This window comes from Electrophorus electricus, chromosome 1 (assembly GCF_041902795.1).
Source record: "Electrophorus electricus isolate QZ-2024a chromosome 1, ASM4190279v1, whole genome shotgun sequence".
NCBI lineage: Eukaryota > Metazoa > Chordata > Actinopteri > Gymnotiformes > Gymnotidae > Electrophorus > Electrophorus electricus.
The window spans coordinates 25,716,272-25,743,568 of NC_137497.1; the positions used below are offsets into that span (position 1 = coordinate 25,716,272).

Genomic DNA, 27,297 nt, shown 5'->3' on the forward strand with positions numbered 1-27,297 from the left:
TCAATGAACTGTGCTGGATTCTGGCCTTCCTAGATCAGAGAGGAGCACAACTCCTTGTGTAATTCTTTCACCATTCTCTTTGAAAGCTCCACTTGTGAAAAACACTGCATGCGATTTAAGATGTTTTTCATTATTTGCTTCTGTCTGGTTAACTGTTGTCAGACACAGCCATACAGATGTCAAACTGCAGACTGGCTGCTCCCAAACATACAGGCATTGCTAGTTTTAGAAGAATGGAGAAAGTCACTGATGCTCAACTGTACATTTATTTCCAAAAGACTGCATATATATCAGCAAGTCTACTGTACAGAAAACATCCAAAATGTCCAGAATTTTGACACAGTATACCACAACGCTGGCCTGGCAATACCAAACAGGATGTTTCTCACTAGAAAAGCTCTTGCCTTAGACTCCTTGATGCAATGCGTTAGTCTCATAATGAAAATCTTGTCTGGATGATTCAGCCCCATCTGAACTGTACAACATTCACCATTTACAGTAGTTATACAAGGCACAATCATAGCATGGAACACATGAATCATATAACAAAAGAACAGCAGCTGGGATGCATGAATTGCCTCAGAATTAGCAATGCTGATCTGAGGTCAGATTCTTTAATGGTTTGTGGATCCTGTTACGTGATGCCTTATGAATACCTGCTCATGGCCTGTAGAGTATTCAGAAATTCAGAGATCCATGGTTTAGGATCAGTCTACCTTCAATCTTACACATATTTATTAGGATATGAAAAGCAAGCAAACTGATCCTAGACCTGCTATCATGCAGAGTAATCTGGTGAATAAAAAAATATGCATTGGCTTTTTTAAAAAGAAAACTAAAAATATTTAAAATAGCATTATTATGACTGTTTACATTCATAGGAAGAAAATTTTGTAACATGTGAAACAATAGTCACATGCCCCTTAATACTAATACAAATATTACCCATAAATATGGTCAGAAAAAAAACAGAAATAAGTTATTTTTCACCAGTGTAATCATTACCAATTTTGGCAATGACCTTTTCCCTGATCTTTCCTCTCCCACACAGTGGATATAACACCTGACCAAAAGCCAACACAGATTTCATTTAAGCCTCACAGATGACATTTCTAAAGTAAGGTTATGAGAATATGACAAAGAGACAGAAATGTTTTATATTTCATTAACCTGGATAGGGATTGATACAAATAATAGAAAGAGATATTTTGGTAAATCATATTAGTTCTGACATACACATAGCCTGTGATATATACTGTATAATAATGTTATAGAACCTCTTGAATATGAATACTTATCACAGCTTGTTTATACAACAAACAAACTCAGATGAAAAACCGAACAGTTTATCATGTCAAAGGTGTAGCCGTTTTAAGATGCAACTGTTGGCAGGCCCAATAAAAATACCTGTAAATCAAAGCGGTTTGATGTCTTTGAATGGATGATGGGTGAGATTAGGAAGGGATAACATCTTGGTAGGACATTATTCTGCCTGTCACCGTCCTACGTTAATCCAGTCAGCGCACTAAGCACTGGATGCCCCATTTGCTGCTCGCCTGATTTACCTGCAAGATCACAAGCAGCATTTCGCTTTGACACTAAAGACATCAGTCAATAAACATTTCAGGGAGAAGTATTTCCATTGGCTAATTCAGGTGTCAGTCAGTTGTATCTCAACCACCCATTAAAATGCACAGGAATGGCTCTGGCATTGAAAGATGCCCCGTCGGGCGGTATATTAATACTGGTCTCTTGGCCAATCACTCGCACTGTTCCTGCCAACAGTCAAATGCTTGAGGCCAACAGGCTGCTATATATTTCATGTTATCAACTATTCTGGGTGATTTACAGTCATAACAGAGGGTCGCTGTTTTACACCTCTGAAAAGTGGAACATTTTCTGAGAAATGAAGTAATAAGGTGAATGGCAGAAAATAGATCTCTGGGCTGCATGGCAATGAGGAATGCTAGCTGTACAGCTCCGGGAAACTTGCAGATATCCAGTGTGCAGAGGCTGTTTTTTCTCTGCCCTTAGCACTCCGGATTCATCTTGTCAGGTAGTTTTACGAGTGCTTGCGGGAGCTGAGGCGGGGTGGCCAAGAGTAGGGAGTGTAGGGAACGTGCGGTGGCACCCAGAGCTGCTGTAGCAGGGTGCAGCTCTGCTTTAGTAGCCCGGCGAGAACATCTCCACGGCACCTGCCACCATGCAGGATGCCGCTGGACAACCATGGAGGGCCGATTCCAGGAACCTCGCCCCAAAATGTCAGCATCATTAATCACTAGGGAAAGCTAGAAAGAACAGCACTCATTCTGGCAATTCCTTAGTGTAACATACTAACTGCCTATTAACTTTAAATGTTTAGTTGCCGTTAGACCTGTTAGCTTTTTTTGGAGTGGGGAAGAATTATTCCTTTAAGAGTTAATTGAAATTACACTTGTATGCTGGTTTTAAAGTCCACATTTCTCACCCATGGACATTTAAAATGTTGAGTAACTCTGACTCATCCTTCACTGGTAATGGCCGTGTCTCTGGTGGCACACGGCTGTTCTTTAGCTGAGCGGTAGCTGCCCAAAAACAAGGTCGGTGGGCAGCAGGCGAGCCCTGTGGAGGAGGCGGATTAATGAAATAGATGATTTAGGATATGAAGTCACAGCTTCTCTCCACCGACTCCCTCCAGGCTGGGGGTGGAGCTTTTCCGTGTGCCTCTTTCCCCTGTCGTGGATGGTCGGCGCGTCTCACCAGTCCGGGCTTACAAGGGGTTTAATCCTTGCCAGGGTTTCTCCGGGAGCTTGGCTTTTCTGGAACGTTCCAGGAGGAAGCATGCGGGAAGAACAGAAGCTGAGCTGTTTGCTTAAACAGCTGCTCTCTACCTATGTGCCTCTTTTTCCTTCACACGGACTCTTCTGCTGCCTCATGCCTTTATCGGATTGGCAGAGGCTTCACATACTTTAACACAGGGACATGTGGGGCTTCATAAGATAGCTTAAAGGGGACATTTGGACATTTTTCTTTAAAGGGGGATGTTACTGGGCTTGCTGTCGAGTGGCTTGTTGTACACTGACTCAGCAGACCTGTGTGTCATTCACAGGCAACCACTGCTGTTATCTAAGAGGAACACATTTGTGCAGTTGTCTTGACTACTGTCTTGAGCTGGCAGCCCAGAGTATGCCAGAGTTGATATTTTCCCCTCTCAACTTTTGAATCTCAAGACAACATCAAAAATATATATATTTCATTAATATCCCTCCCCAGTATGGTGTTTGTAATGGCTTCCAATTGGGAAAACATTTGGCAAAAACCCAAAAGGAAACAATGTAAAGAGGATCTCGCAGTACACAGTGTGCAGAGGAGAGGGCCTTGCTCCCTGCGGATGGATGATGGTTGCCTTTTTTGACAAGCAGTGCATAATTGACCTTCCTGCTCTAAAGCTTTATAGTGCAAACGAACCACAAAGTATGTCAGTGGTACCACATGGAAGCGTGAATAGAGTTTTTGCTGCCGAATGCTGGGTTCACACACGGCACTGCAGGATTCACACACACAGCTCTGCTGGATTCACACATGGCACTGCCGGGAACAGGGAGGAAGTTGACTGACATTGAAACTGAAAGGGAAGGTGGGTGAGAAAAGATCTCCCCAATGGGGCCTGCCCACACACTCCTAGGTGCTATCTTTGAAGATATGCAGGGTAGGCCGAGGCAGAACTGGCCCCCTTACGGTAGCTTTGTGCCTTTTTCTCAACCACCCTTTTGTGGTTTTCCTCGTTGTGTTACAGCATGGCCAAGTGCTGTCGAGAATGGATGACACTCGCACGCGTTTTGCTTGACTGCAGGTCTCTCTTGCTGTTCAGCTGGGCACGAGTGGAACACACAAGTTGATCACTGCTGGTGGGCAGGCGCAGGGATCGGGGTCTGCGCCACGGCGGTGGAGGTGGGTGGGTGGGACACCGGTGCATCCGCCCTCACTGGTCGAAGTTTGGCTCGGCCACGTCGGGGCTCTGGGCCGGGGGTTTGGAGTGGATCTTACCGATCTCCTCCAAGGCGCTGGCCAGCGAGTCAAGGTCGCCGCTGGCCTGGTGCCGGGCCTCCCACAGGCTGAGGATGACCCCGGACGGGCTGCGCTGCTTGGCGAAGAACGACAGGTTCCTGCAGACATGGCAGAGGGAGGGGGAGGGGGGGGGGTCAGAAGGGGAGGTGCTAGAACTAGGGTGGAGTTTATTTAGAGTATGAATGTTTCAGTGAGAGTACTGTGGCTTGAGGCCCTCTGTGCAGGACTCAGAACTGCCCTGCAAGCTGCAGTTATCCCTGATTGGACAATTAAGGGGGAAGAGGGTGAAGAATGGACGGGTGTGCAGGGTCAGAGTAGAGGGGTTTGACCTTCGCCCTGTTATCTCCTGTGCTCCCCACTTACTGTGTCCATTTTATCTTCTTCCTTTTGATCTCCAGATGTTTATCGCTGCTCAGAGTTGGCCCCTGTTCTGACCCTGTCCATTTGCCTTTGATTTTCTTTGGAGGGTGGCAGGTTCTGGTGTCACTCTAACATCACCCTGGCCCAGATAAGAGAGCGCCAAGTACAACGGGGCTCATTGTAAGGTTTAAGGAGCAGTAGGCGATTGCTGTCTAACCATGTAAGGAGCTACTGAGAAAAAGAAGAGTGCCCTTGTACAGTATAATTCAAAGGATAATTTAAATTAACACTGTTCACTATTCACATTTGTTTGTATAATAATAATAAAGAATTTATGGCTATAAAAGGATTCCAGCAGTTTCTGAAGGACTGCAGGCTGCAATAATGTGTAAAAACAACTGAGGGCAGTGTTTCAACACAATATAGATGTCTCTGACCACAGTAGGCAAAGCTACAAAATAATAAGCAGTAATTTGCTTCAAGACCTAATCTATCTGAAAATTATTTAAGATCAATAAAATAATAACTTTCCTTAAAGCCCAACAATTAAATATTACAATACTATAAATGCTTACCTCTCTGAAATGACATTCTTAGCATGTGTGCAGAAAGTGCACAATATTCTGTATAGCCCGAACAGCAATTTGATTATGTGTATGTAATGGTTCACGTCCCATAAGCGCTAACTGACCGAACAGAGGCAGAACCAAAGCCACCTTTCTCAAATTCCCAATAGTGTCTTTAGTTAGTTAAAAATTATACTTTGCCAATGTGAATAACTTGAGCTGAACAATGAGCACTGAGGGAGCGTTTTTAGTGGAGGGGCGCCAGCCGCACGGGACCGTCTTATACTGCAGCTTTATGACAGCTGGCGCAGACAGGGCAGCAAGTTTAACGAAGTGAGCATGGCCCACCAGAAGTTTCTGGCCCCTGTCTCTTGAGGGCATTCACCTCTCAATGCAGAGTTTCTGAGCGAGGAGCTGCCAGTCCTTGCCCTTGGCGTTGGCAGTGTCAAACGTGGCGCAGATCCGCTGCCGAATGGACAGAGGGATTTTGAAGGCTTTGGCGCCCGTCTGGCAGGTGACCGTGCAATCTGTCTGCATAAAAAAGGGAACCGCCCCCGTTTCCCGCTAAAGAGCCCAGAAGAGGGGAAAAAAAGAACAAGAAAAGTGCTTCAGCAAGGCAAAATCATGTAACATAGTTCATTTGAACACAGTCAGTGTTATTCATTAAATGTATTTATTTGCACATAACAATTACTGTCCATCATAATATAAAGTATAACATGACTATCATTTTCTGAATATCTATCCATAAAGAGAACAGGGAGAATGTCAGAATAACTTTCAAACAAAGATTTCAGCCATCTGCAGAGGTCAGACTTCAAGGTCAGGGAGCTACCCTGTCTGATACACAAAGAGGTATGTAAACGCGTGGCACGGATCTGACCTCTGCCACAGAGGTGTAGATTTGCAGGATCTGCTCATGACCTTTGACCTGGCGCACACTGATCTTACAGGACAGCTGCGTGGTGGCAGTGTTGAATCTCTCCAGAGTGAAGGCACAGTGCAAGGGCTGCTGGTTACTGCCCCACACCTGGGAGAAAGAGAACTCCTATAGGGTGGAGAGAGGGGAGAAGTAGGCAGCATGGAAGAGACAGAGGAAGAGAGAGGAGACATGGAAGAGAGGGGCGGGAGAGAGAAGAAAAGAGAGGGAATATGAGGAGAGGGGGGAGGTAGAGATGGGACGAGGGAGAGAGAGAGAGGGGAGGGAGACAGAAAGAAGAATAGAGAAAGAGGAGAAATCAGGGTATGGGAGGAAGGAGGCGGATAAAGAGGAGAGGAAAGAGACATGGGGAGAAACAGAGACACGGGGGAGAAACAGAGAGAAGGGAATGAACAGAGAGAAGACAGCCTTTAAAGAGGGGAGAGACAAATAAACCGATACTTGTGATTAGATAAGTCGCTATATCTGCCTCTACTGCTGACTCAGCAAAAAATGGAAAAAAGAAGAAAGAAAAAAGGGACCCCCCCCCCCCCACACACACACACAAAGTCTGTACTATTAACAATATGATAAAAGCCCCAGGGTGCTAGAAGATCTGCCTTGAGATCCTTGGGTGAAAGAGAATCTGACCCAAATCCCTGTTAATTCCACACACTAGGGAGCTGCTCCTGGGCTAACAGCTAACTAGCTGGGGACGAGAGGAGGACTGCCTTTGGTGGATAATTAAATCTGGCAAAGAGGCACAGGAGCAGGCGTGTCCTTGACCTGCCCCCCCCCCCACCGTGTCCAGCACAGCGACCTGTGAGGGGTCGCCGTTTATGGGAAAGGGATAGAAGCGGTGCCTGATGAGACTGCGGAGGAGCTCACCCCGTGCCCTGCGCTGATCCACCGGGGCGAGGGCCGAGGGCCAGGAGTCAGCTAATGGAAATGATGATGCCAACCACCTCGGCTTCTACAGTAATGCCTGGATCCGGTACAATTTTACAGCATTGCTGTGCAATGGGTATGTGTCATGTGATATGGAGGGCCTGAGTGATAGCAGTAAGCCCCACTCAACACCCCTCTGTGGTTAGTACAATAGGATGACTGACATACTGCTAAAATGGTCTCCTTGCTTCCCCTAAAACAGGAAGGCTGACTATAATTCAGCAGTGCTCCAGTTTAGTGGTTTCTAATCTTTGAGGATTCATACCAGAATAAGACCATCAAAGAAGGAAACAAGAATTATTGGTGGTGGGAAGGAGGGACCAAATCCAACAGAGTAATTCTTTGATACTGTTTCAACTCATATCCTGTATATCAAGCTTGAGTGCTTTCAGTGAGATCAGGAAGAACACAGGGGCATGGCTTGGAGAGCTGTAGGTGGAGCCTAGAAAACACTAGGATGAGGGTTTGGAAAAAACACAGAGCTGCAGTTTGCATCCATCTGTGGCACTGTGGGAAGCTTTTCTTCAACTGTATAATTAAGATGCATGTTAATGCAGCAAAACATTTTTAGACATGAAATACTTTCCTCGAGATACACCACGACTTCTTTCAGTAAAGGAACAGACACACAAACTTACCTGACAAGTTGTAAAGGGTTTGATGTTCCACAGCACCTGGGGCAGGTCTTGGATGGAGACTTGCAGACTGTAGGCATTGCCCTTGAACAGTAGGGTCTGGGGTTCCTCCAAGAGCAGCCCTCCCCTGCTGGATTCTGCCATCACGACACCCTGCGGCCGAGATGAGAGGCCCATTAGGGCAGGGTACTTTAGGCCAGCAGCTCCACACCGGTCTGCTGCTGGTCTGGACCCTGGGATGGCTGGTTGTGAGGTCAGTGTTGAATGTACGGGCTGTAATACCCCTACTCCTCCACTTCTGATGGCTCCTGCATGGACCTGCAGCCTCAATAAACACAACTGCAACTGTAATCCAAGTTCCGTCTTCATTTCCCTTCCAGTAAATGCACCAGCTTTGAGCCTTATTCTCTTCAACTGCATCAACAGTACTGCATGTTATTGAGATTTTACAAGAGGATTTTGGAAGGGGGAAAAAGACCATTAGTTTGTGCTCTTTTCAGAAGGTACCATTCTCTGAGGGAGTTCTGGAGCTGTTCACTTTGAGCATGAAGAATGGCTACACAAAATAAAAGGGTGGGGGGAGATTTAAACAAACAGAGCAGGCGTCATGCTTAGAAAGGAAAATTGAATTTAAATTGATTAAGGGCTCCTTTGATTTCAGTCATGGTGCTGTTCATCCGTCATAAGTGCTTTGTGTTTCAGTGGGCTGTTCAATATGCAGGCTGAGTGAGTGCACGGGCCAGGCGCGCATGTGTACGGTGTCTGTTCGAGCCTTCTCAATCTCACACTGCTCACAGACAGCAGTCTGAGCACTCATGCAGGACTGCGCTGATTGATTCTGACGAGAGAGTGTGTGTTTGTGTGTGTGTGTGTGTGTGTGTGTGTGTGTGTGTGTGTGAGAGAGAGAGAGAGATAAAAGGTGAAGAGGGAGAGAAAAAGCAAGTGAGGCACTGTGAATGAGAAACAGTAATATTCACAGCTATTTGAAAATACAAATAGAAAAGTGCAAATTTTAATGGCACAATGCTACATTAGCTCGCTACTGAAAACAAAACTGATTTGCCTTTCTCTTCTCTTGTATACCCACATAAAACAGAATTGGTTTCAGGACATAAACACTACAATTTTAACATTCAGACACGCAGGACTAGATATGTCCTGAACAAATTAGTAAGTTTGACTAATTCACTGCCTTCTAAGGGTAAAATTAAATCAATTTGCACTGTCAACTTCCTTCCTGTGATAACATGTCCCTGTCATGTCAATCTGAAAACTGTATCTCTAAAACAAGAATCATCTGACATGGCTAGAAGAAGTGAGGCCGGGTTTAAGGCGAGGTTTGGGGTGGGTTTTTGAGGCCATCAGCGATGCCCAGTCTGATCTTGCAAGTCTGCAGTCTGACACTTCTGCATGTCTATGCATGCTCCATTTGGCTTTGCCTCTTGCAGTGATCCATGTACCAATACAGCCTCCAACCACGGTAGCATAAACATGGGGGTGGAATTTAATCATCAATTTCTGCTTATTCGCAAAAAAAAAAAAAAAAAAAAAATCTGGATCTGCCCAACATAGAACCATACGATTTGTATTGCTGATATGCCTTCAGAAAAGCAGCTGTTTGCGTCCTGGCGAGCCACAGTACTAGAATCTGATTTTGGGTATAAAAACGCTTTATAAACGAAGCCTGTCATGTGGCAAAGATGTGCAGCCATTGATGGTTTAAATTTGCATGGAGCATAGGTTTGACACAGGGCTTGAGGTCAAAGGCCCCGCTTTCATTTAGATGCCATGGTGTTGTTGACCACACCCACTTCCATGTTGCCCCACTCTGGCTGCAGAAGTTCTTCAAAGTGCGCTGAGGCCCAGTAGAACTAACAAACATGCCGCCAGTGATTTATGCGACACTAACCACATCCACTACCCACCATAAAGACTGAGTTAGGAAATGAGTGGTGCAACTCCTGTCTATCTCACAACACACATCTACTGTATCCGGTACATTCCATATGCAAACGTTCACTGGTCGGAAGAACAGAGGTGCTGTGAAATGCTTCTCACGTGGTGCTGTGCTCTCTGTACATCACATGAAGACTTATTATCACAACAACCAGTGATTCATTTACAGTTCAACACTAACCACCATGAAGAATGAGGAAGGAAATGAATGATGTGGCTTCCACCTGACTCAGAATATACAGAATGTATCTGGTACTTTCCATGTGCATAAGTTCACTGGTTTGAAGAACTGCGGTGCTGTGTACTGCCTCTCACGTGGTGCTATGCTCTGTGTACATCACATGAAGACTCTATCCCAATAACCAGTGTTTCATTTGCAGTATGGTGTCTGTTGGAGCATTCTCAATCTTACCCTGCTCACAGAGAGCAGTCTTAGCAATCGTGCATTTTTGGGTGCTGATCGTACTTGTTCATACTTATTCGAAAACCCACTAACTCCCTTTCCAAATCTAAATCTAGTTGTGAGGTTTTTGGAGCCTGGAGCAAACATCCACAACCTCCAACACACAGGTCTGCATGGTGTCAGGTGGGAAGCATGTGGGTTTTGGTGAGTGCTGCTGCTGCATAGAACGACATAGGTGAAACTGCTCTGTACGTTTTTACACATCTGCACACCACTTGCGGTGGACACACTTTATTCTGCAATAGAAAGAGTCAGATCGGCAGCACAAAAGGTCACATTACCTGTAGCGATGGTAACATCTTATTAGTCGTCAAACCAGGGAATACTAACATAATAATAAACAGTTTTGTTGACTAAAGAACAACACTGCAATAATGGATATTAAAGGGTGGATCTAGATTATGAACACTTTTATATATTCTGATGTTATCACAGGCACGGAAGCTTGAGAGGAGTGAAAAAGACGACAGTTCAGATAACACAGTCCACCGCAGGCGAGTCTGAAGGAATCCTCAACACTCGCAATGTTAGTTATTTTAACATGAGAATGAAACATTCTGGTGCTCATAAAATCAAACTACAGGGATGAAAAAACATGATTCACGCAAGCAAAAAATATTATTAACTAGACTTAAGAGCACGGGCGTGATCTTTATGGGCACTACCAGTGTGCCACTATGCCTGCTCTTTAGCTGCCCATTCTGCATGCAGCTGTAGTTGGCTTCCACCTTAAATGGTGCAGTAGTTGTCTTATTCAAATATTCCCATTCCACCTTAGTGGCCTTTAATTCAAATGTCCCATTCCACTACAGGTCTCAGTTCATTTCACCATTTAAGGTCACATGGAAAGCGTGAATAAAAAGTCAAATTCACCTTCATGAATGACAAAAAGGTTTAATTTAAATAGAAATTTTCTGACAAGCTGAATGTAGGCACCCTGCTGTGTAGTTGTTTGGCTAATCCATACTGTTTCAGACCATTTGACGGGACTCTCTCTGCTCCCTGTTTCACTGGCCTGGAAGTGTTTATGGGAAAGCCAAGCTTGCACAGCTCTACCTTTTGCAGACAGTTGTCTAAACTAAACAAGAATTACATGTAGCAACAAATTAAAATGAACAATCTTAGCTTCAAATCTGTTTTTGAAACTTTATGTAGCCAGGGTAAAGGCCACTGTGAGATAGAAATCTCATTTACAAGTGAGCTGGGGCCATAAAGGCAGAAAACTGACACCAATAACATAAAAGGGAAATGGTAGGAATATAGAAATCAACTTTAAACTATTGAAAACAGCAACAAGCATAGTAATAAAATTCTTTAACAGATCTCTTAACAGATCAGATAAGGATATTAGCCTAATTTCAAATGTTTCTGTAACACTTTCCATACTGAAGGAGCTCTATAGCTAAATGCTGTCTTACCACATTCAGAATGTACTTTTGGAATATCAAATTGAATATATCCCCTCAAACATAAACTATACTGACACCCATTTATGACTGTCAGCTGCTCTAGCATCTGTTGTGAAAGTAAATGACGATGCACTTCAAATACCTTCTGGAAGACACAGAGGTAATTTTACTTCTGATTGTTTCATCGAATAAAAATAGCAAGTATGGTTTGGCTGAAAAAGATCATGATCTGCTGCTGTGTTGTGTTTGAATTTGGTGGTCAGGGATTCTTCTTGAATCCCCCCCAAAGCATATTTTACATTCAAAAAAGTGAGTTTCACCGAAAGGTCAACAAATTTTCCTGTATGTTGTTAGGAATCGGTAAATATGTCGATTATATGTTGCTCTTCTTTCTTGACTGAAAAACCTGTGCATATTTCTTTAAACTCTGCAACATCTGACAAACCTGCATGTGTTTCAGAACATCTGATCTTATGAGGGTGTCAATTATCCTCCACACATTACTCACCAGGTGTCTAGTGGATAATGACTGTGCATCTGTCTCCTGGTCATGAATGTCTTTGCTTGACCAGAGTGGAATGTGCCCAAGATGGCAGAAAATACTTTTTGCTCTCCCATCGTTGCCACGGTGATGGGCACTGCCTGCTCAGACTGGTTCTGACCATTACATGAAGACCAGTGAAAAATGGCCATGTGACAATAGAAAAAAATCTAAAGAACCTCAAGAAAATATGTGGCCATGTGGCTTCTTCACAGAATCTTCTTGTTGTGTTTTGGTTAGTGTTACTTTTCTTGTACCACAGTTTGTCAGTCCCTTATCAGTTAACACAGTTAACAAGTCCGTTCATTTAGAATGGTTGCCTTCTTTTAACCCAAACAGAATTATCTATGTACTTTTGAATTATTTATCTTGCCCTGTGTGTTAGCCTAGTTACTCGCTGCCACAGCAAACCTACTCACTCTTTTCCCTCTGAATTGTGCATTTCTTTATGAATTTGCCTGTTTGGTTGTTACTCTAGTGAAGCCTTTTCCTCCTTTCCTCTCTGGTAACGAGGATCACAGGAGCAGGAAGGTAAGATTTTGATGGTGGCTTTGAGATGAGAAAAGCTTTAACACTTTTGCAGTGCTTGAGCAAACAGAAAGGACTCTGTTTACTCCTGATATTAAAATATGTCCTTGACTCTGTGAGGAGCTAAAAAGAAAATCACATGCACATTTAAAGGAGGAGCTCAACTAAAAATGCTAACAATAAATTAAAGTCTTCCATTAGTATGATGTCATCTGTACCTTTGCATAATGCTAATTGCTGTCATTTTGCATACATTTACTGTGGAAAGAATTATGGACTGGTCCTTTAAATCCCATCATGGATGGATCCCGAGGTGAAAACATCCTGTCCTTATGCTCTAAGCAAGCATGTATGTCCTCAGCTTGGTAAAGCATTTCTGACTGAATGTGTCACCTGACAAACCCACCCCCACTGGAGAGTCCCAGAGCACAGGGTCAGTGTCAACTCTCAATAATGCTCTGGGCACTGAGTCTCATATCAATTTTTAAATATGAGCCCATTAAAATGAAAAGTTATTAAGTCAGTCATCCTCAGCGAGGTTTCCATGGATAATGGAGGCTCTCTCCTTCAGCATAAACGTCTGCAGTGCAGCCAAAAGATTGGTTGTGCCATTATGCCAAACACTTCCACCATAAGCATTCTATATCAGAAAACTCTTCCTTCTCTGCATGTGGATTTTGTACATGTGCTTGTCTCCTTGTCGGTAGTATGACAATATGCCTAAGTGACATTAGTAGAGCAACACCAAGACCATGGATTTTTTTTTCCCAGGGAGCACACATACTGCCATTCTGTCATTCTGTCATGTGATATATCCAAGTTGTTCTGGATAAGACCGACTACCAAATGATGTAAATGTAAATGAGATCGGATGTATTCCAGCAATGCAGATTTCTCCTGGGTTGATGCTGAATCAAAACCGATCTGCATATGCCAGGTGGAAACCTTTGCATGTGTATGGTGTGTTACTTGTCTGTGGCGCTGGGTGGGTGATGCTGACCTGAAAGGCATGGGGGGTGTCATCCACACAGTACACACGCAGGCTGTAGCTGGTGGGCGTGGCCTCCAGGCTGCCGAAGGCTGCCACTCTCAGCCTCTTGCCGGCTTCCTCGCTCAGCGGCTCCCCAACCAGGGCGTAGGAGCCTGGCTCGTCCAGCAGCAAGTGGCAGCTCCGTGGGTCCAGGAGGCAGTAGCAGGAAGTGGACTCATCCTCTGCTGACATCACTTCCTGGGGAGAAAGGTTTAGTGCAAGTTTAGCAGAGTCTACATGCAGGTATAAAGATTTAACAAACCGTGCTCACACAAATCATAAAAGTCCCAGTTAGGTCTCTGGTCAGTTAACTCCATTATCGGTTATCTCTGCTATTTCTGTGTTTGTAGTATATGTACAGGCGTTCAAATTACCTCAGCTATCATTAACAACAGACAAGAAGAGACAGGAAAATAGTGGCTAGGTTAGCAGAAAAGAGAGCACAGAGCCATTATCAGCTAGACACCTGCTGCGTGATGCGGGGTGGATGAACTCTTAGAGCATCTGAAGTGTTCTTACAAACTGCGATGCAATCTTCATTCCAGAGTTATTGGGGTTCTGTAGGCCAGACAGTGACATGCTTGACCGCCTGCACTAAAGCCTGTTATTTAGCCCTGCTGTTCGCCTGCCCATTGAATATGCTCATCGAGAGCTATTCAAGAAAACACTGGAGCCAATGCTGCTTATGTAAAATGATTATTTTTGTATCTTTAGTATTAGTGTTAATTCTAACGCGCGAGATCTGCATCTGAACATGTGCTGACAGTGCACGTCTGCTCTGTGCTGTACGCCCTTGACCAGGCCTCGCAGGAGGAGTGTTTGTATGGACCAGGCCGTCCGTTCCTCCCTCTGCACGGAAGACTCGCCCACGTGCTGGTGAGCACGTGGGACCCAAACCTGCTCCGCTATGGCTAAGCGCTCCCACAGACACCAAGGTCATGTGCTTAATGGCCGGTGTGGTTAGGGCGGCATCTCACTGAGCCAACACCTTGATGAATGCAGGCCCCTTTTACCTTACTGGTGACAAGCAGTTTCTCAGTGCACCCTACGCTTTCCAGAGTGACGCACGGATTAAAGTGAAGGACCCCCCGCAGAGACGTTGGCCTGGGCTGTTCACTGAGCCAGACCGACACCAGTGCTGGCCTTTTCTCTGCTTTACCTTGGGAAGCCATTGATTTATTCTCATAATGTTGACATTGACTTATCTGCCACTAATGTTAGGCCCCTTGCCAGTTAGAGGTCCCAGCATTAAGTGAAGTTGGGGGGGGGGGGGGAGTCAATTTCCTGCTAAAACAAGGAAAATCCTTTTTTTGTGCATTGCCAGTGGTAGCAGTGGGGGAGGACTAGCATGGTGTGCCAGAACGATTTCAGTTTGGATTAAAACTAAGTAACTCATACCCAGACTGGGAAGCCAAGCTGCAAAAGCCGCTATCATCTTATCTCTCTGTATAAGCCAGCCTTCCCTGTGAAAATAAACAAATAAACAAGAACAACCTAAACAAACAGAATGAAGTGTTTAACTCAAGAAGCCGGGAGACCGAATAACCTTCAAAGAGGACCCTAATAATCACCAGATGTTACTGTGCTTCTAAACTACTTGTGTGAAATGCAGTTTCTGTCATGTGTGAGGCCTATTTAAGCAGAAGATACATGCATTCGATTTAGTTCTGAGTGAGTGTTCAGGGCAGGAGGGATTCCCTCTATATGACTGTTCTGTGACCCCTGTTGTTCCAGCCTGCATGTGCCCCTGTGGGCTGTGGATCGATAACGGCCATGTCTGATGGGCCCCTTGGCCCTCTGGTCACCTCTACCTGACAGCCACACCTTTCTTTCTGCTACTTCCTGGCTATCGGATGCTGTAATTGGTTTTTCTTCAGACAACAGAGGTAGAAGCCATGCAGGGATCACATAGTAATGGGAGATTCCTGGAGCTAGTTGACAGAGAACTCAGCCTGTGCCAAGAGGATGTGGGCCTGATCCAAGCTGGCAAAGTGCAAATGTGCAGAGGACCTGCTGGACTGTGTCTCTCTTAAAATCTCTCTCTCTCTCTCTCTCTCTCTCTCTCTCTCTCTCTCTCTATATATATATATATATATATATATATATATATATATATATATATATATATATATATATTAGTTGCAAACTGCAACTATATGAGAGTATAAGAGAATGTGTGATAAATCATAGATGCACCACTGTTCACACTGATATGAATTTCAAATGCAGTCAAGGTCAAGAGAGGAGAGATGTGCAGTAGGCTCTCCGCTACCTCCCACTTGTTGTCCTTGGTCTGTCTCTTCAGCTGAACGTTCCAATTCGCTGCGTTGACCTCGGCGCAGTGGGCTATCGTCATGGCGACGGGAGAAGACAGGCTTAGTCCCGGGGGGCCGTAGGTGACCTCGGGGCCGAGCAAGATCTCACGTCTCTCTTCTAACGGGGCACTGGGGAATGGTGGAAGGGTGAGAAAAAAGTTACAGTCGTTCTTGCACAAGCGTCCTGGCAGGCGCAAAGTAAATACATGTTTTAAAAAATGAATAGGCAATAACCCTACGCTAACAAAAGCCGTTTTAGTTCTGGACCTTGTTTATGTCTTTTTCTGTTGACTGTGCCACAGTCATTTTAGGAGTCTGAGCCGATTCCATATCAGTCAACCCATCTGGCGCAGTTTAACGATCAGGCAATGCAAACACAAAATCCAATCAAATGTGCACTAGCGGAACCGTTTGTGCCACAGACCACACGGACCTGCGCACGCAATTACTCTCATCTGCCAAGTTAGCAGGTCTTAAAATCATTAAAAGCAGAGCACCTTGCAGAGATGCCCATAATTCTGCGAAAAACCTGCTGATTCTCAAAGGGCAGACCGAGAGCAAGTCATTTAGTGGCTGCTGCATATTCATGAAGCGTTTGCTTATAATTTTCGTTGGGTTATCATCACCTTCCATCTCTTGCTCGCCATGGTGCAGTGTGAACTAAAGCCTGTTAACAAGAAGAGTGCTAACAAAAGCCCCCCCACCCCATCCCACATTCAAGACGAAGGAAAAATAAGCAGACCTCCTGGTGTTCTTGGCTCCCACCACCACTGCCAAGCCGCAAGTGACCATGAGGTTCCCTGCAAATTGGGTTGTGCTCATTACTGGGGGTTGAAGACGCATTGTTCAGCCAGGGAATACTCCAGCAGTTAGGATGCTAAGCAATTAAAACTTTTTTTTTTTTTCCCATTTAGGGTAAAAACTGTTTTCTCCTCTCTTTGACCCTTGTTAGTTAGGAACTGTTTTGCATGGCAAACTTCGTGAGAACCTTGAAACCTGAATTCATTTAAGCTGTGATGCTGTCAGAGTCCTTCCTTCATGGCATAATTACACCATTTCTGAAGTTTAAATGCTATTTGGAATTCAGCTTCATCTCTTAAGAGAGAACAGGAAATGCGTCTGTCAATAAGCATCTTTCTTTGCCCGCTCACTTCATACCAAATACTTCAGACTCCATGTATGCTGGATTTCTTTACCTCACTGAAGACACCACAATTGTTTCAGGTGTTTTGAACCTTGAACACGACTCACTTGTCACTCTCAGTGAGAGCTCCTGCATCTCGATGGTACTTCAAACGTCCCAATACAACGCAACTGACATAATTTTAATGACTCAGTAAGGATTTGAAAAACAGAGAAGAGCTCGTCAAACTGCTTGAAGAAAAATGTATTCGGAAGGCCTCGTGTAATACGTCTTGAGAGCGTGCCGTTCAAGGAGGGGACCGTCACTCAGCATTCGCTAAAGTGCAGGCGCGATAAACAGGCTCAAGTCGAAATTTTCCCCTCGATTAAAGCGTCGAAACTGGAAGAAAGCAGAGCCAGCCGGAATTCATTCGGGAGGCTTTACCCATGCGTAATCCACATTAAATATCCGAACAAGTCATATATTTAATGAGACACCAGAGCCGGGCGCGGGCTTACCTGGGTTTTGAATGCCATAGCAGAGAGAGGGAAAATCGAGAGAGAAACCTGAGTGTCTACCGTGCGCTCATCTTTTTCTTCCCCCTCCCTCCTCACTTACAATTCCACACCGTACAATCGTCGAGGGTCTCGCACTAGCACTAGGCAGGCCTTTAATGAGACGCATTATTCAAAGTGACTGATGATTCAGCCCCGTGAGACGGCCATGCGGCTTTTCCGAGATTCAGCGGGAGATGGCAGCCTTAACGAGAAATGAACAGGACCCATTAGCAGCTGCACTACTTCTTACGAGATTTCCTTTTAAGAGATCTTTCATAGAGTGGAGATGTAGATTTTTAATACTGCTACAGCCCCTTTTTATATCTGTATGCGTATCTATATCTATCTATCAATCACTCTCTCTCTCTCTCTCTCTCTCTCTCTCTCTATATATATATATATATATATATATATATATATATATATAGAGAGAGAGAGAGAGAGAGAGAGAGAGAGAGAGTGATTCAAAACTGTAGTAAAGCACAGTTTTTCTAGAGAAACTGTATTTTACTAGTTTTTAATATCTCTGCATCTCTTACTACAATACACTACAGTATCCTAGAATCTACCTGAATAAAACCTTACCCTATATAATATATACCCCTATATAAACTTTAAGACTTGCCTCCCTGATGACCAGTGTTTATAGAGCACTCTCTGCAAAAACAGACAGACGAGGGAAATATTGAAGTTCAGAAGCAGTCGAAGGCCTTGCTACTTTTGATGGCTTTAAAATAGCCAAGTTTTTTTTTTTTCCTTTCTTTTTTGGTGGGTTAGGGGGATTCAAAAAGACCCAGAGACCTTTCAGGTGGCTTGCCCCAATCGATAGTGTGTGGAGTTTTTAATGGATTTCTGTTATGCATGAGGGGAGGCATTCGATGCCCACTGTCCTGCTGAGTGAGAGGAAAATTCAATTGCCCACAGCACCCCACCATCTCCAAAGAGCCTCTGAATGACAGCTTCGGGCAGATTTCGCTTTTGGAAGAGTCTGGGGGAGGGGAGGCACTTACACTCACGACAGGAGGGAGCAGAACTGCTCCAAAGGCAGAAATGGAGATGGATGCCTATAGATGGCTAACTAGTACCTAGTACGGGACTTAGTATTAAACAAAAAGAAGAAAAGTCTGACCTGCCTGTTTAATGTTCATGGCATTCTACAGTATGGCTTGACTTTAACTAGCTCAAAGTGGCTGTACTTTTTCTGGCTCTCTGTGTAGACTTTTCTGCAGTGTAATGGTTCTCGACTCTGTGTCCCAGCCTGATTGAAAGCTTCATCTAATGTCGGTGTACACAATGACTCGGAACAGCCCCCATTTTGAGCTGCCTGTTGTAACTGCCTCTCATCTACTTGTCCTGTACTCTCATTCCCTTTTAAAGTCCTACGCAGAGTGAGCACTGACAGCCAGCTGGCCTGATTCTTCTTCTGGTTCAGCGGAGTGGAGCAGTCATGTCACAAGGCCGCCCCCTTGAGGAGAGCGGGGGCCACCGCAGGGTCGTCAACCTGCCAGGACTGTCGTGCTATGGACCGTCACGTGTGAGCTGTAGTGCAGAAAGAGCGTTGAGCAGCTCCAAGGGTTGCGGTTTGCATGTGCCCGAATGTGAGTGAAACGGCAATAAGTTGGCTCCACCACACAAGGAAGTGAGAGACGATGGAAGGTTAAGCACTTGTTCTTGGAGCGAATGGGGATGTAATCAAGCACTGGCTTGGAGCATTTTGGGGCTGACATGCTTACAATTGAAGATTTAAGCACGTGCAGCTGCTGGCAACACCCTGCAAAAGTCAGCTTCAATATTTTCTTGGTCTTTGCTCTGAAGTCGTATAAGCCAACAAAGAAGGCAGCTTGCAGAAACATTGGCAGCTCAAGTTGGAGCTCCGACCCCAAGTGGACACTTTGGCTTTCACTCATGAGACTGAGCAGGAAAACAATTGGCTCTTTCCAACACCCAGAGCGCTCCCATCACGATCATGATTTCGAGAGATCAGTGTCTTTCTGTGTGTGTTTGTGTTTAAAAGAAAGAGAGAAACAAACTCAGCAGAGTATAGAAGACCTCACATGTCTGTAGCATCTGTATTTAGGATTTTTGCCATAATCCAGTTTCAACTACACTACAAGGATTTTGGTGTCTCACATTCTTTTGTAGTCAGATCTCTTAAAAATGAGATCAGCAGTAGCAGGTGTAATTGAACTGAGCTGGCATCATCTCCACCACAGTGATCAGCACAGACAGCTCATATATATATAAACCTTGCAACTGCTGTAAATTGTAAATATGGTGACGTGTGAACTGCTTCTTGCATTTTCTCCCATATGTTAACTGCCAGTTGCAGTGGTCCGTGGTGCATCGTTCCAAGGCGATTCCTTGTACACGGTATGGTCTGGCAACTAACTGTCATTCTCATCTTGTTTATGAAAGGAGTCTATGCATAAACTGCTTGCATATGCTCCTGTTATGACATCTTGAATTTCAATGTCTGATCTGAGTCTACTGTCAGGCAAGGGAAATTGCATGAAAATGAACAAACAGTTAATGAACCATATGCATATGCAGATATGGACTCACCAGCCCTTTATTAGTTATGCCTACCTTTTAATTACACTTTGTAGATGGACAGTTACACTCTAAAGCCCATCTGTTGCAAAGTTCAGTTTGTGTTGGCCATCCTCTAGATCAGGGGTGTCCAAGTCCGGTGCTGGAGGGCCAGAGTACTGCAAAGTTTAGTTATTGCTCTGCTCAGACACATGTACCAAACCTGGCAATTGGTGGATGAGTTGACTCAGGTGTGTTTAACTAATACTGTGTGTCAAACTGTGTCAAACCCTGTTCCAAGACAGCCAGCGACCATTGTGGTTTGGTGATTGCATACATAAATGCAGGACTGGACTTGGACACCTCTGCTCTAGATATTCATTGGTAGTCAATTTCTGACCACATGGCCACTGTTGGCTGGATATTTTGAAGGCAGCAGACCACTCTCAGCCCAGAAGTGACACCGATGCTGTAAAGCACCAGGGACATTGTTGGGCCTGACAAACTTGTACCAGCTCAACACCCAAAACTATGGCACTGTTAATGCTGTGTTGAGGATGGCCCACCTCCCAAATTATTTCTCACTCAGCCTAGAGAGGTGGTCTCACCTGGACTCGCTTTGGTTCACGAGCATGTACATTTCCCAGGATGTGTCTTCGGCTATGGCTCCGTGAGACAACAGCATGCTGACTCCTGTGAAAATGACACGTGAGACGTCAGCCCCTAACGCATGTACACATTCTGGATCCACTGCACTGCAGCCATGGCCCAGCGCCACCTGCTTCTGCAGTAGTTAACCTCCTCCAAGCAATTTCACATACCTTTTCTCACTGTTAAATGCCCAACAAAATTGTCATTCCTAAACAAGCATGCATTGTTCAACATGTGTTATAATGCGACAGGTCCTGGAGTAAGTGGAACCCTACAGGCACTACACACCCACTAACTGATTATAATTGTTTGTATGATGAATGTTTAGTCATTTCCTCCCAAACATTAGGAAACATGTTAAACTTAAATAAACCAACACCTGCCATGCAGTTACGTTTTTATTAGTGACGATCAGAAGTTACTGGTCTAGATGTGGCCAGGGTATGAGGTTTGCAAGTAAAAATAAGTGACATAGAAGCATGCCTTCATAAACATCTTTGGTGCAAGAGCATTTGGCTTGGTGTGCACAGAGTGATGGAAAGTGGACAGTGGAGATGGAAAGTGGAAGATGGAGGTGGAAGGTGACTATAGGTTACACACCTTCACACTCCATCACTATGCACACCAAGCCAAATGCTTCTGCACTAAAGATGTTTTGATATCAAAGCTGTTGTGTGACAATCATTCAGTAACATTTATTTATACACACACATAGACAAATGTGTTTAGACAGCACTGATTCTATTGCAACTCTAAACAGGGACCCTTCAATATTGGAATTGTACACAGGATAAGATGTCAAATATCTTATGCCCAACTATTAGAGCTTCACACAGTGCCCTGCCCACTCACTTCCTAATAATAACCATAACATCACAAGCGCTTTACAGTGGTAATCTGTGTTTTGCTGAATTAAGCCCACAATGCCTCCAGAAGGCTCAAGACTGAGGTCTGGCATCCCAGCCCTACCGCCTTCCAAGCTCACTTTTACACCATGCTGCACCTCTTTAAACATAAACCCAAACATGCCATACCCAAAAGGCCAAACCCAAACCCACTAACACAGTCAATGCTTGCCACCAGTTCCACATGGGCTTTACACACTATGCCAATAGCAAACAACTGTGTTGCCCCCATGTAGCCAGTTACTTCCTAAATTGTAAAATCCATATTGGCTTCCCCAGTGACTAACTGTAACTCTAAACAGTACCCAGCTGCAATGGCACCATTAATGCATACTCAGTCGCTACCAGTTACACATGGATTTTACCTAATACACCACAAAGCATTTCCCAACGTCACAGATCCATAATGGCTTATCCAGTGACTAAGGTCATACCTAGCCCCATGTTAATGTATGCTCAGTGCCACTGGTTCCATCTGGATCTACCACATTGCACAATGACATGACACAGCAATCATTCTAATTTTATAGTGCATTTCCCCAGCTAGTCTGTGCTCTCCTTATCCATAACCACTGACTAGACATTTCGGCTACTTCTGAAAACTGCTTCACAACTACCCTTAGTTTATGACCTCTAAAACCAAGGATGTGGCAGACTTAGCTACAAATCCCCTAACACCAATCTCTGCTGGTTTTATATGTGAATGCTAGGTATGCTCGCTAACCTCAGCCACCAAATCTGTGTACTTCAATTTATTTCTTTCAAAAACTGCATCTACTACATCCTCAAATGGGATTGATAACTCTTTAAAATAAGAGTTTATTTAATGTTTACTTTAAGAACAAAACACCATGTCTGGCATCAGTAATGCATAGTTACCATAGTTATCATAGTTAATGCAAGGCACAGTGGGATCTGTAGTTTTTTTACCTACATCTGCTAACAATTTCCAATTTTGTTTTTCACCCTACATACTGATATTTATAGCCTGTGCTCGACTGCCAAAAAATTGCACCTCACACACAAACCTAACCACTTTGTTCACTGCTACACAAAGTGTTAACCTCTAAGTGCTTATTATTGAATAAACATGGTAATATGCTAATCACGTGATTATGTCTCCATGTATATCATCCCTGCAATAAACTAACCCTACAAGCAAATAAAATATGCTTCAACGTGCCAGCCCCCGCACACAATTTACAGCTAGGATCTTCACATACCCACTGTCCAAGGTTTTGCAGGGTTGGAAGGATATCATTAACTCGCTCCAAGCAAAAATTTTATGCAACTGTGCATCCATTGCCCACAACTCTTGCCTGGTGATTTTCTACATCTCTAGATTTTCCCACCAAAGCCATTGGCCTGGTTTTCCTTGGGTGCTGCTTTTGCGTTCCATGCTTCTTCTTCCTGTTTGTGAATAAAACTAGTCATCATTTGCTTTTTCTCCGGTGATCTGGCTTTATTAAACACTTTCTACAAATCACTGGACCCAAGACCTGCTTTTCCACAGTGCACTTGGCCGATCACATCCCTTAGTTCTAATGAGGTCTTGACTAACTGCACTGTTACTTACAGATTCCACTTTCAACCTGCTTTTGTAACTGGCATCACCACTTTTATCATGACATCTTTTGATTCTATCAAAATCATCTTGCACATTTAAATTCCTCAAATAAACTTGTCAGTGGTAGCTCCAGCACCCCTATTCCTTACCATGCTACAGTCCTTAAACAACACAGCACCCCTAATAACTTCCTTATAGCCTTGTTCTTAATCCTCCAGCCTCTCTATTTTTGTTGCAACCTCATAAACTGTCAGTGGCCATCTAATATAAGATGGCAGCATGCCAAACTGGAGACACCACAACTTAAATTTTCCTGGTAAACATCTTTTATTAATGCTATTAATAGCTTTCACCAATTATGTCTTTAGTCCCACAACTTACGCTTAATCATTTAATGCAGCACCATACCATCTACATACACTCTTAAGAGACTTCTCCAGTATAGAAAGTATCAGTTCTCCCTTCATCAAAAACATTTCCAGGCAGGTTTTCCTTTTACAATGGACAAATGTTTACACTTGCTATGTTTAACTTTTATCCTTGCTCACCTAAGATTATCATTTATCTTGTCTAGTAACCCCCCCGGTACATGGCACAGTGGTTGTCAGCGTTACCATGTCATCCATGCATGCCCTAACTCCGAACATCAGCTTCCATAAAAACTTCAAGACCTCAGGTCCACTTTGAACTACCTTCGAACAATGCGCCACTTCTCGAACCTCACGCCACTCTGGTGGGCTGACATCAACCTGCCCCTCTATGTCACCCACTGGTGGAATGTCTGGTGGCAAGTCCAGCTCCTTTGTCTTATCTTCATTAGTATACACACTATCAAAATGCTCCCTTAATTCTGCTACTTCAGCATGCTCCTTCTTTTCCCTCCTTTTCCTCAAGACCTCTCCTCTCCTCTCCACCACCAGCCTGCCCTTTGGCTCTTTCTGCAGTGCATTCATTCCCTCTCTGTCCTCCTCTGCTCGCCTGCACTGTTTTCTTTGAGACCGCACCTCCTGAATGAGTCTATTTTTGCTTGCCATTTTGAATGCACTGTCTTGCCTATTCTTCCTTTTTCTGCAAACTACCAAACCTTGCCATCCCATATTCACACATAACTTTACCTAAGCTGTTCAGTTTATTCTCTACTGATCCCTTCAAACCAGCCACTATGGCTTGCAGCCTCGTCAGCTGCATTTAACCATTTTACCGTCACTCTCTGCTCAGTACCTTTTTCTTTAGCCAAGTGTTTCACCCTCTCCTACTCTCAAACATTTCTCTGGCTAATATCAACTTCACCTTACTCTATACCTGTGCTGGAGTTCTCTTCAGTAGCAGCGGTGGCACAGATGTCTTGTGAACTGTGGTACGTAACCTGCCACTGGACTCTTGCCAACTGATTTGAACAACTTTGTAGCAAGTATTGTTTGGTGTGGGGCCCCTGTACTCCCTCACCCAAGCACCTCTGCTTTCCTTGAATCCTCAATCATAGCTCTGAGAGGTCGTGTGCCTATGGCTGAACAAACCATGGATACTGCTGCTATGAGTTGCTAGCCCTTGACAGCCCCAGTAGGGTTTATTCCCCTTTATTCCCCCTGTCTCTCCAAGCTGCCACAAGATCTTTTCCCTGTTGTCAGACCTGAGATAAAAGCACCTGAGAGAAATGATGTAAATACCTGAGAGAAAAGCAAGACAACTGTTGCCACTCATTACCATAGCGTGAGCACCAGATTCATTGAAAATGCTGATCATTTCAAAGCATCTGCTGTGCACTCGTCATATGTCTGCTGCTAAGCAAACGTGTTGCATAATGCCGGCCGCAGTGGGTCTGTGTTAATGACGGCTCCATCAGCTCTTCACATAAGCAAATGGAGACTCTTAGTCAAAAAAACTATGTCTGGACTGGCTGATGTCGCATGCAGTAAAACTGATTTAAACTCTGCAAAAACATAAACTTTGCCTCTATTTCCCAAATAAAAACCATCTAGAGAACTATAAGATCACCACTAAAAAGCGCTGAAGTGAGTCAAAGAAATATTGAAGCTGTTAATCTGTAGAATAAGCAAACACTGCAATATTTGGTGCAGTTTGCTACAAAACTCCTAACACAAAAATCACCTGATGACCAGGGATAATCTTTCTGAGATTACCATTTTTCAGTGATCTCCAGAGCAAAAGCTGCACCGGAATAATCCGCCTCCATCCTCACCTCCTACGATCTTGCCCTGCTACCCACCTGTGTTTGGCATGACCAAGCGGCCGCCCAGGTGCCCAAACATGCCGCTGCTCCTCAGCTGGGCCCTGCGAGCTGTCAGTAGGCCATTGGGGGCCAGTGTGCTGGCCCCGAGGCCACGGGTAGCACCTCCACGGTTGCCATGGAGCTTCTTGCGGTCCCCCATGCCTAGCGGAGCGGTGAAGGAGCTCAGAGCTTTGGCCGCAGGGTCGTGCCGCGTCTCAAAGGGCTCCTTGATGGCAGGGTCCTGGAAGCAGACAGGTCCTGCATAGGCGCGGCCTGCTCTCAACTCTGGCTGCATGGAGGACGTCAGAAGCAGAGGGTTGCCTGGGGAGACAGAGGGATGGACTGTGGCTACAGTTTTGTCTCGAGGGGCGGGCAACAGACATGGCCAAGGAGGAGAATTAAGTTACAGGAAGCCAGAAAATAAGACCCCCTTTGAGCACAACAATACTTGACCCTGCACTGAAAGTGACACTGCCGATGCAGAATGAGTTCTTATTTCACAGTTGTGCTGACTGGAAGGTTAAATGTGAAAGAGGTGCAAAAAGAAGTGTACTACATTTATTTGTCCAATCTGTCCTTACAACCTCAGTTCAGCCTGAGTCCAGCATGCCATGAGCAGGTACATAAGAGTCTACACTCTACATTAGTAAATATAGGTTTGAATGCATGGAGTGGAGATTTTAATTGAAAAATACACAGTCATTAGATATTGTCCACATTTCCCAAACCAAACAAGCGTATAAATCTGGATCCCACCATCTTTATCAGAAACTCTCCAACTGTCTAGTCCTCATCTTCCCTCTCCTCCTCCTTCCCACTCTCTCACTTCCCTTCCCTCTCACTTCTTCTCTCCCTCTCTCTCTCTCTCTCTCTCTCTCTCTCTCTCTCTCTCGCTCTCGCTCGCTCTCTCTGCAGGCAGCTTGCATTTCAGCTCAGTCTGGGTGACCTTCTCGTTTTCGAGTGTGTAAATCTACCCGCTGGTGGCGGGAGCTCTGGCAAGCAGTGCGTGCTGGTGGGGCACTGGTGAGGGTGGAGACGGCGGGGGGTGGTATGGTGGTTGCCCTCCGCAGTACCCTGCTCCCCCTATCCTCTGCTAGTCGAGGGTCTGAGATGTGCGTTACATGCCCCACGTGCTCACCAGCCTGCCCGCCCACCCGCTCGTGCCCTCTCCCCATGCCATACTAACCGTGACCCTCACCACCAGCTGCTACCCAGTGAGAGACGCTGGGCGGGAAGCTAATAGGCCTTTATTTTTAGGGGAAATCGTTAATTACCCCAGGCAAGCTGATTGCTGTCACAAGGATCTGGATATTTCTGTTCGCCAAACATGCTGAGTGACTCGAAAAAGTGCTATGCTCACACACACCCGCACACACACACAAAATTCAACAATGATGTAATCATTTGGCACATTTCATTCTGAGGATGTTTTGATGGCGATTTGCCATCTAATTTGTAACTACTTGTGATGATGAGTCATTACCAAATTCACAGAGTTTATGAGTAGCAGAAGCAGTGGAGAGCACTGACCAGTTAGGCTGGCTGCACCATGAATATTTCAATACATGGTACAAATATTGGGAGGGGGAAAAAAAGTGAACAGAAAACAAGTGTTCTTAATAAATAAATGATCACCATAAAAAGCAATCTTCTATCTTTTTTCTGTTTTAGAATCAATAGAGCTACAGGCGCTGACCCTCTACCCGCCCTTGCTGTTGCAGCCACAGAGACGTGAAGCTCAGACATCCATACAGAAATGATGGGCCTATGGTACACATGTTGCACCCTATCAGAAAAAGCAGTTGTGGAAAATGTCTGGCGGCGAGGAGGGAGGCAAATGCTGAAGAAATGACATTCGACAAAGTGTGCATGGGAGAAAGGTGTGAGACAGACACCTCAGGCTCTTGCTATCAGAGCTGCAGCACCGAACCGAAAACTGTCAGCGTATTTTAAGATGCAAATAAAGGTGTTAGAATGCAGACAGCCAACAGAGAATTGATCTCAAGGTCAGTTTCTCA

General features: G+C 44.7%; 1 protein-coding gene across 4 annotated transcripts in view; it reads right to left on the reverse strand.

The window, feature by feature from the left end:
• Positions 1 to 247: 247 nt before the first annotated feature.
• unc5db (unc-5 netrin receptor Db) overlaps positions 248 to 27,297 on the reverse strand; it is a 115,298-nt gene continuing 88,248 nt past the window's right edge. For all 4 annotated transcript variants that reach the window (XM_081713311.1, XM_035526293.2, XM_081713295.1 and 1 more), the window contains 8 exons: positions 25,277 to 25,600; positions 20,535 to 20,619; positions 15,675 to 15,846; positions 13,373 to 13,600; positions 7,479 to 7,628; positions 5,857 to 6,021; positions 5,359 to 5,537; positions 248 to 4,145 (listed from right to left, as the gene is read on the reverse strand). In XM_081713311.1, coding sequence (XP_081569437.1) covers positions 3,962 to 4,145; positions 5,359 to 5,537; positions 5,857 to 6,021; positions 7,479 to 7,628; positions 13,373 to 13,600; positions 15,675 to 15,846; positions 20,535 to 20,619; positions 25,277 to 25,600 — 1,487 coding nt within the window. In that variant the 3' untranslated portion in view covers positions 248 to 3,961. The remainder of the gene's footprint in view (positions 4,146 to 5,358; positions 5,538 to 5,856; positions 6,022 to 7,478; positions 7,629 to 13,372; positions 13,601 to 15,674; positions 15,847 to 20,534; positions 20,620 to 25,276; positions 25,601 to 27,297) is intronic.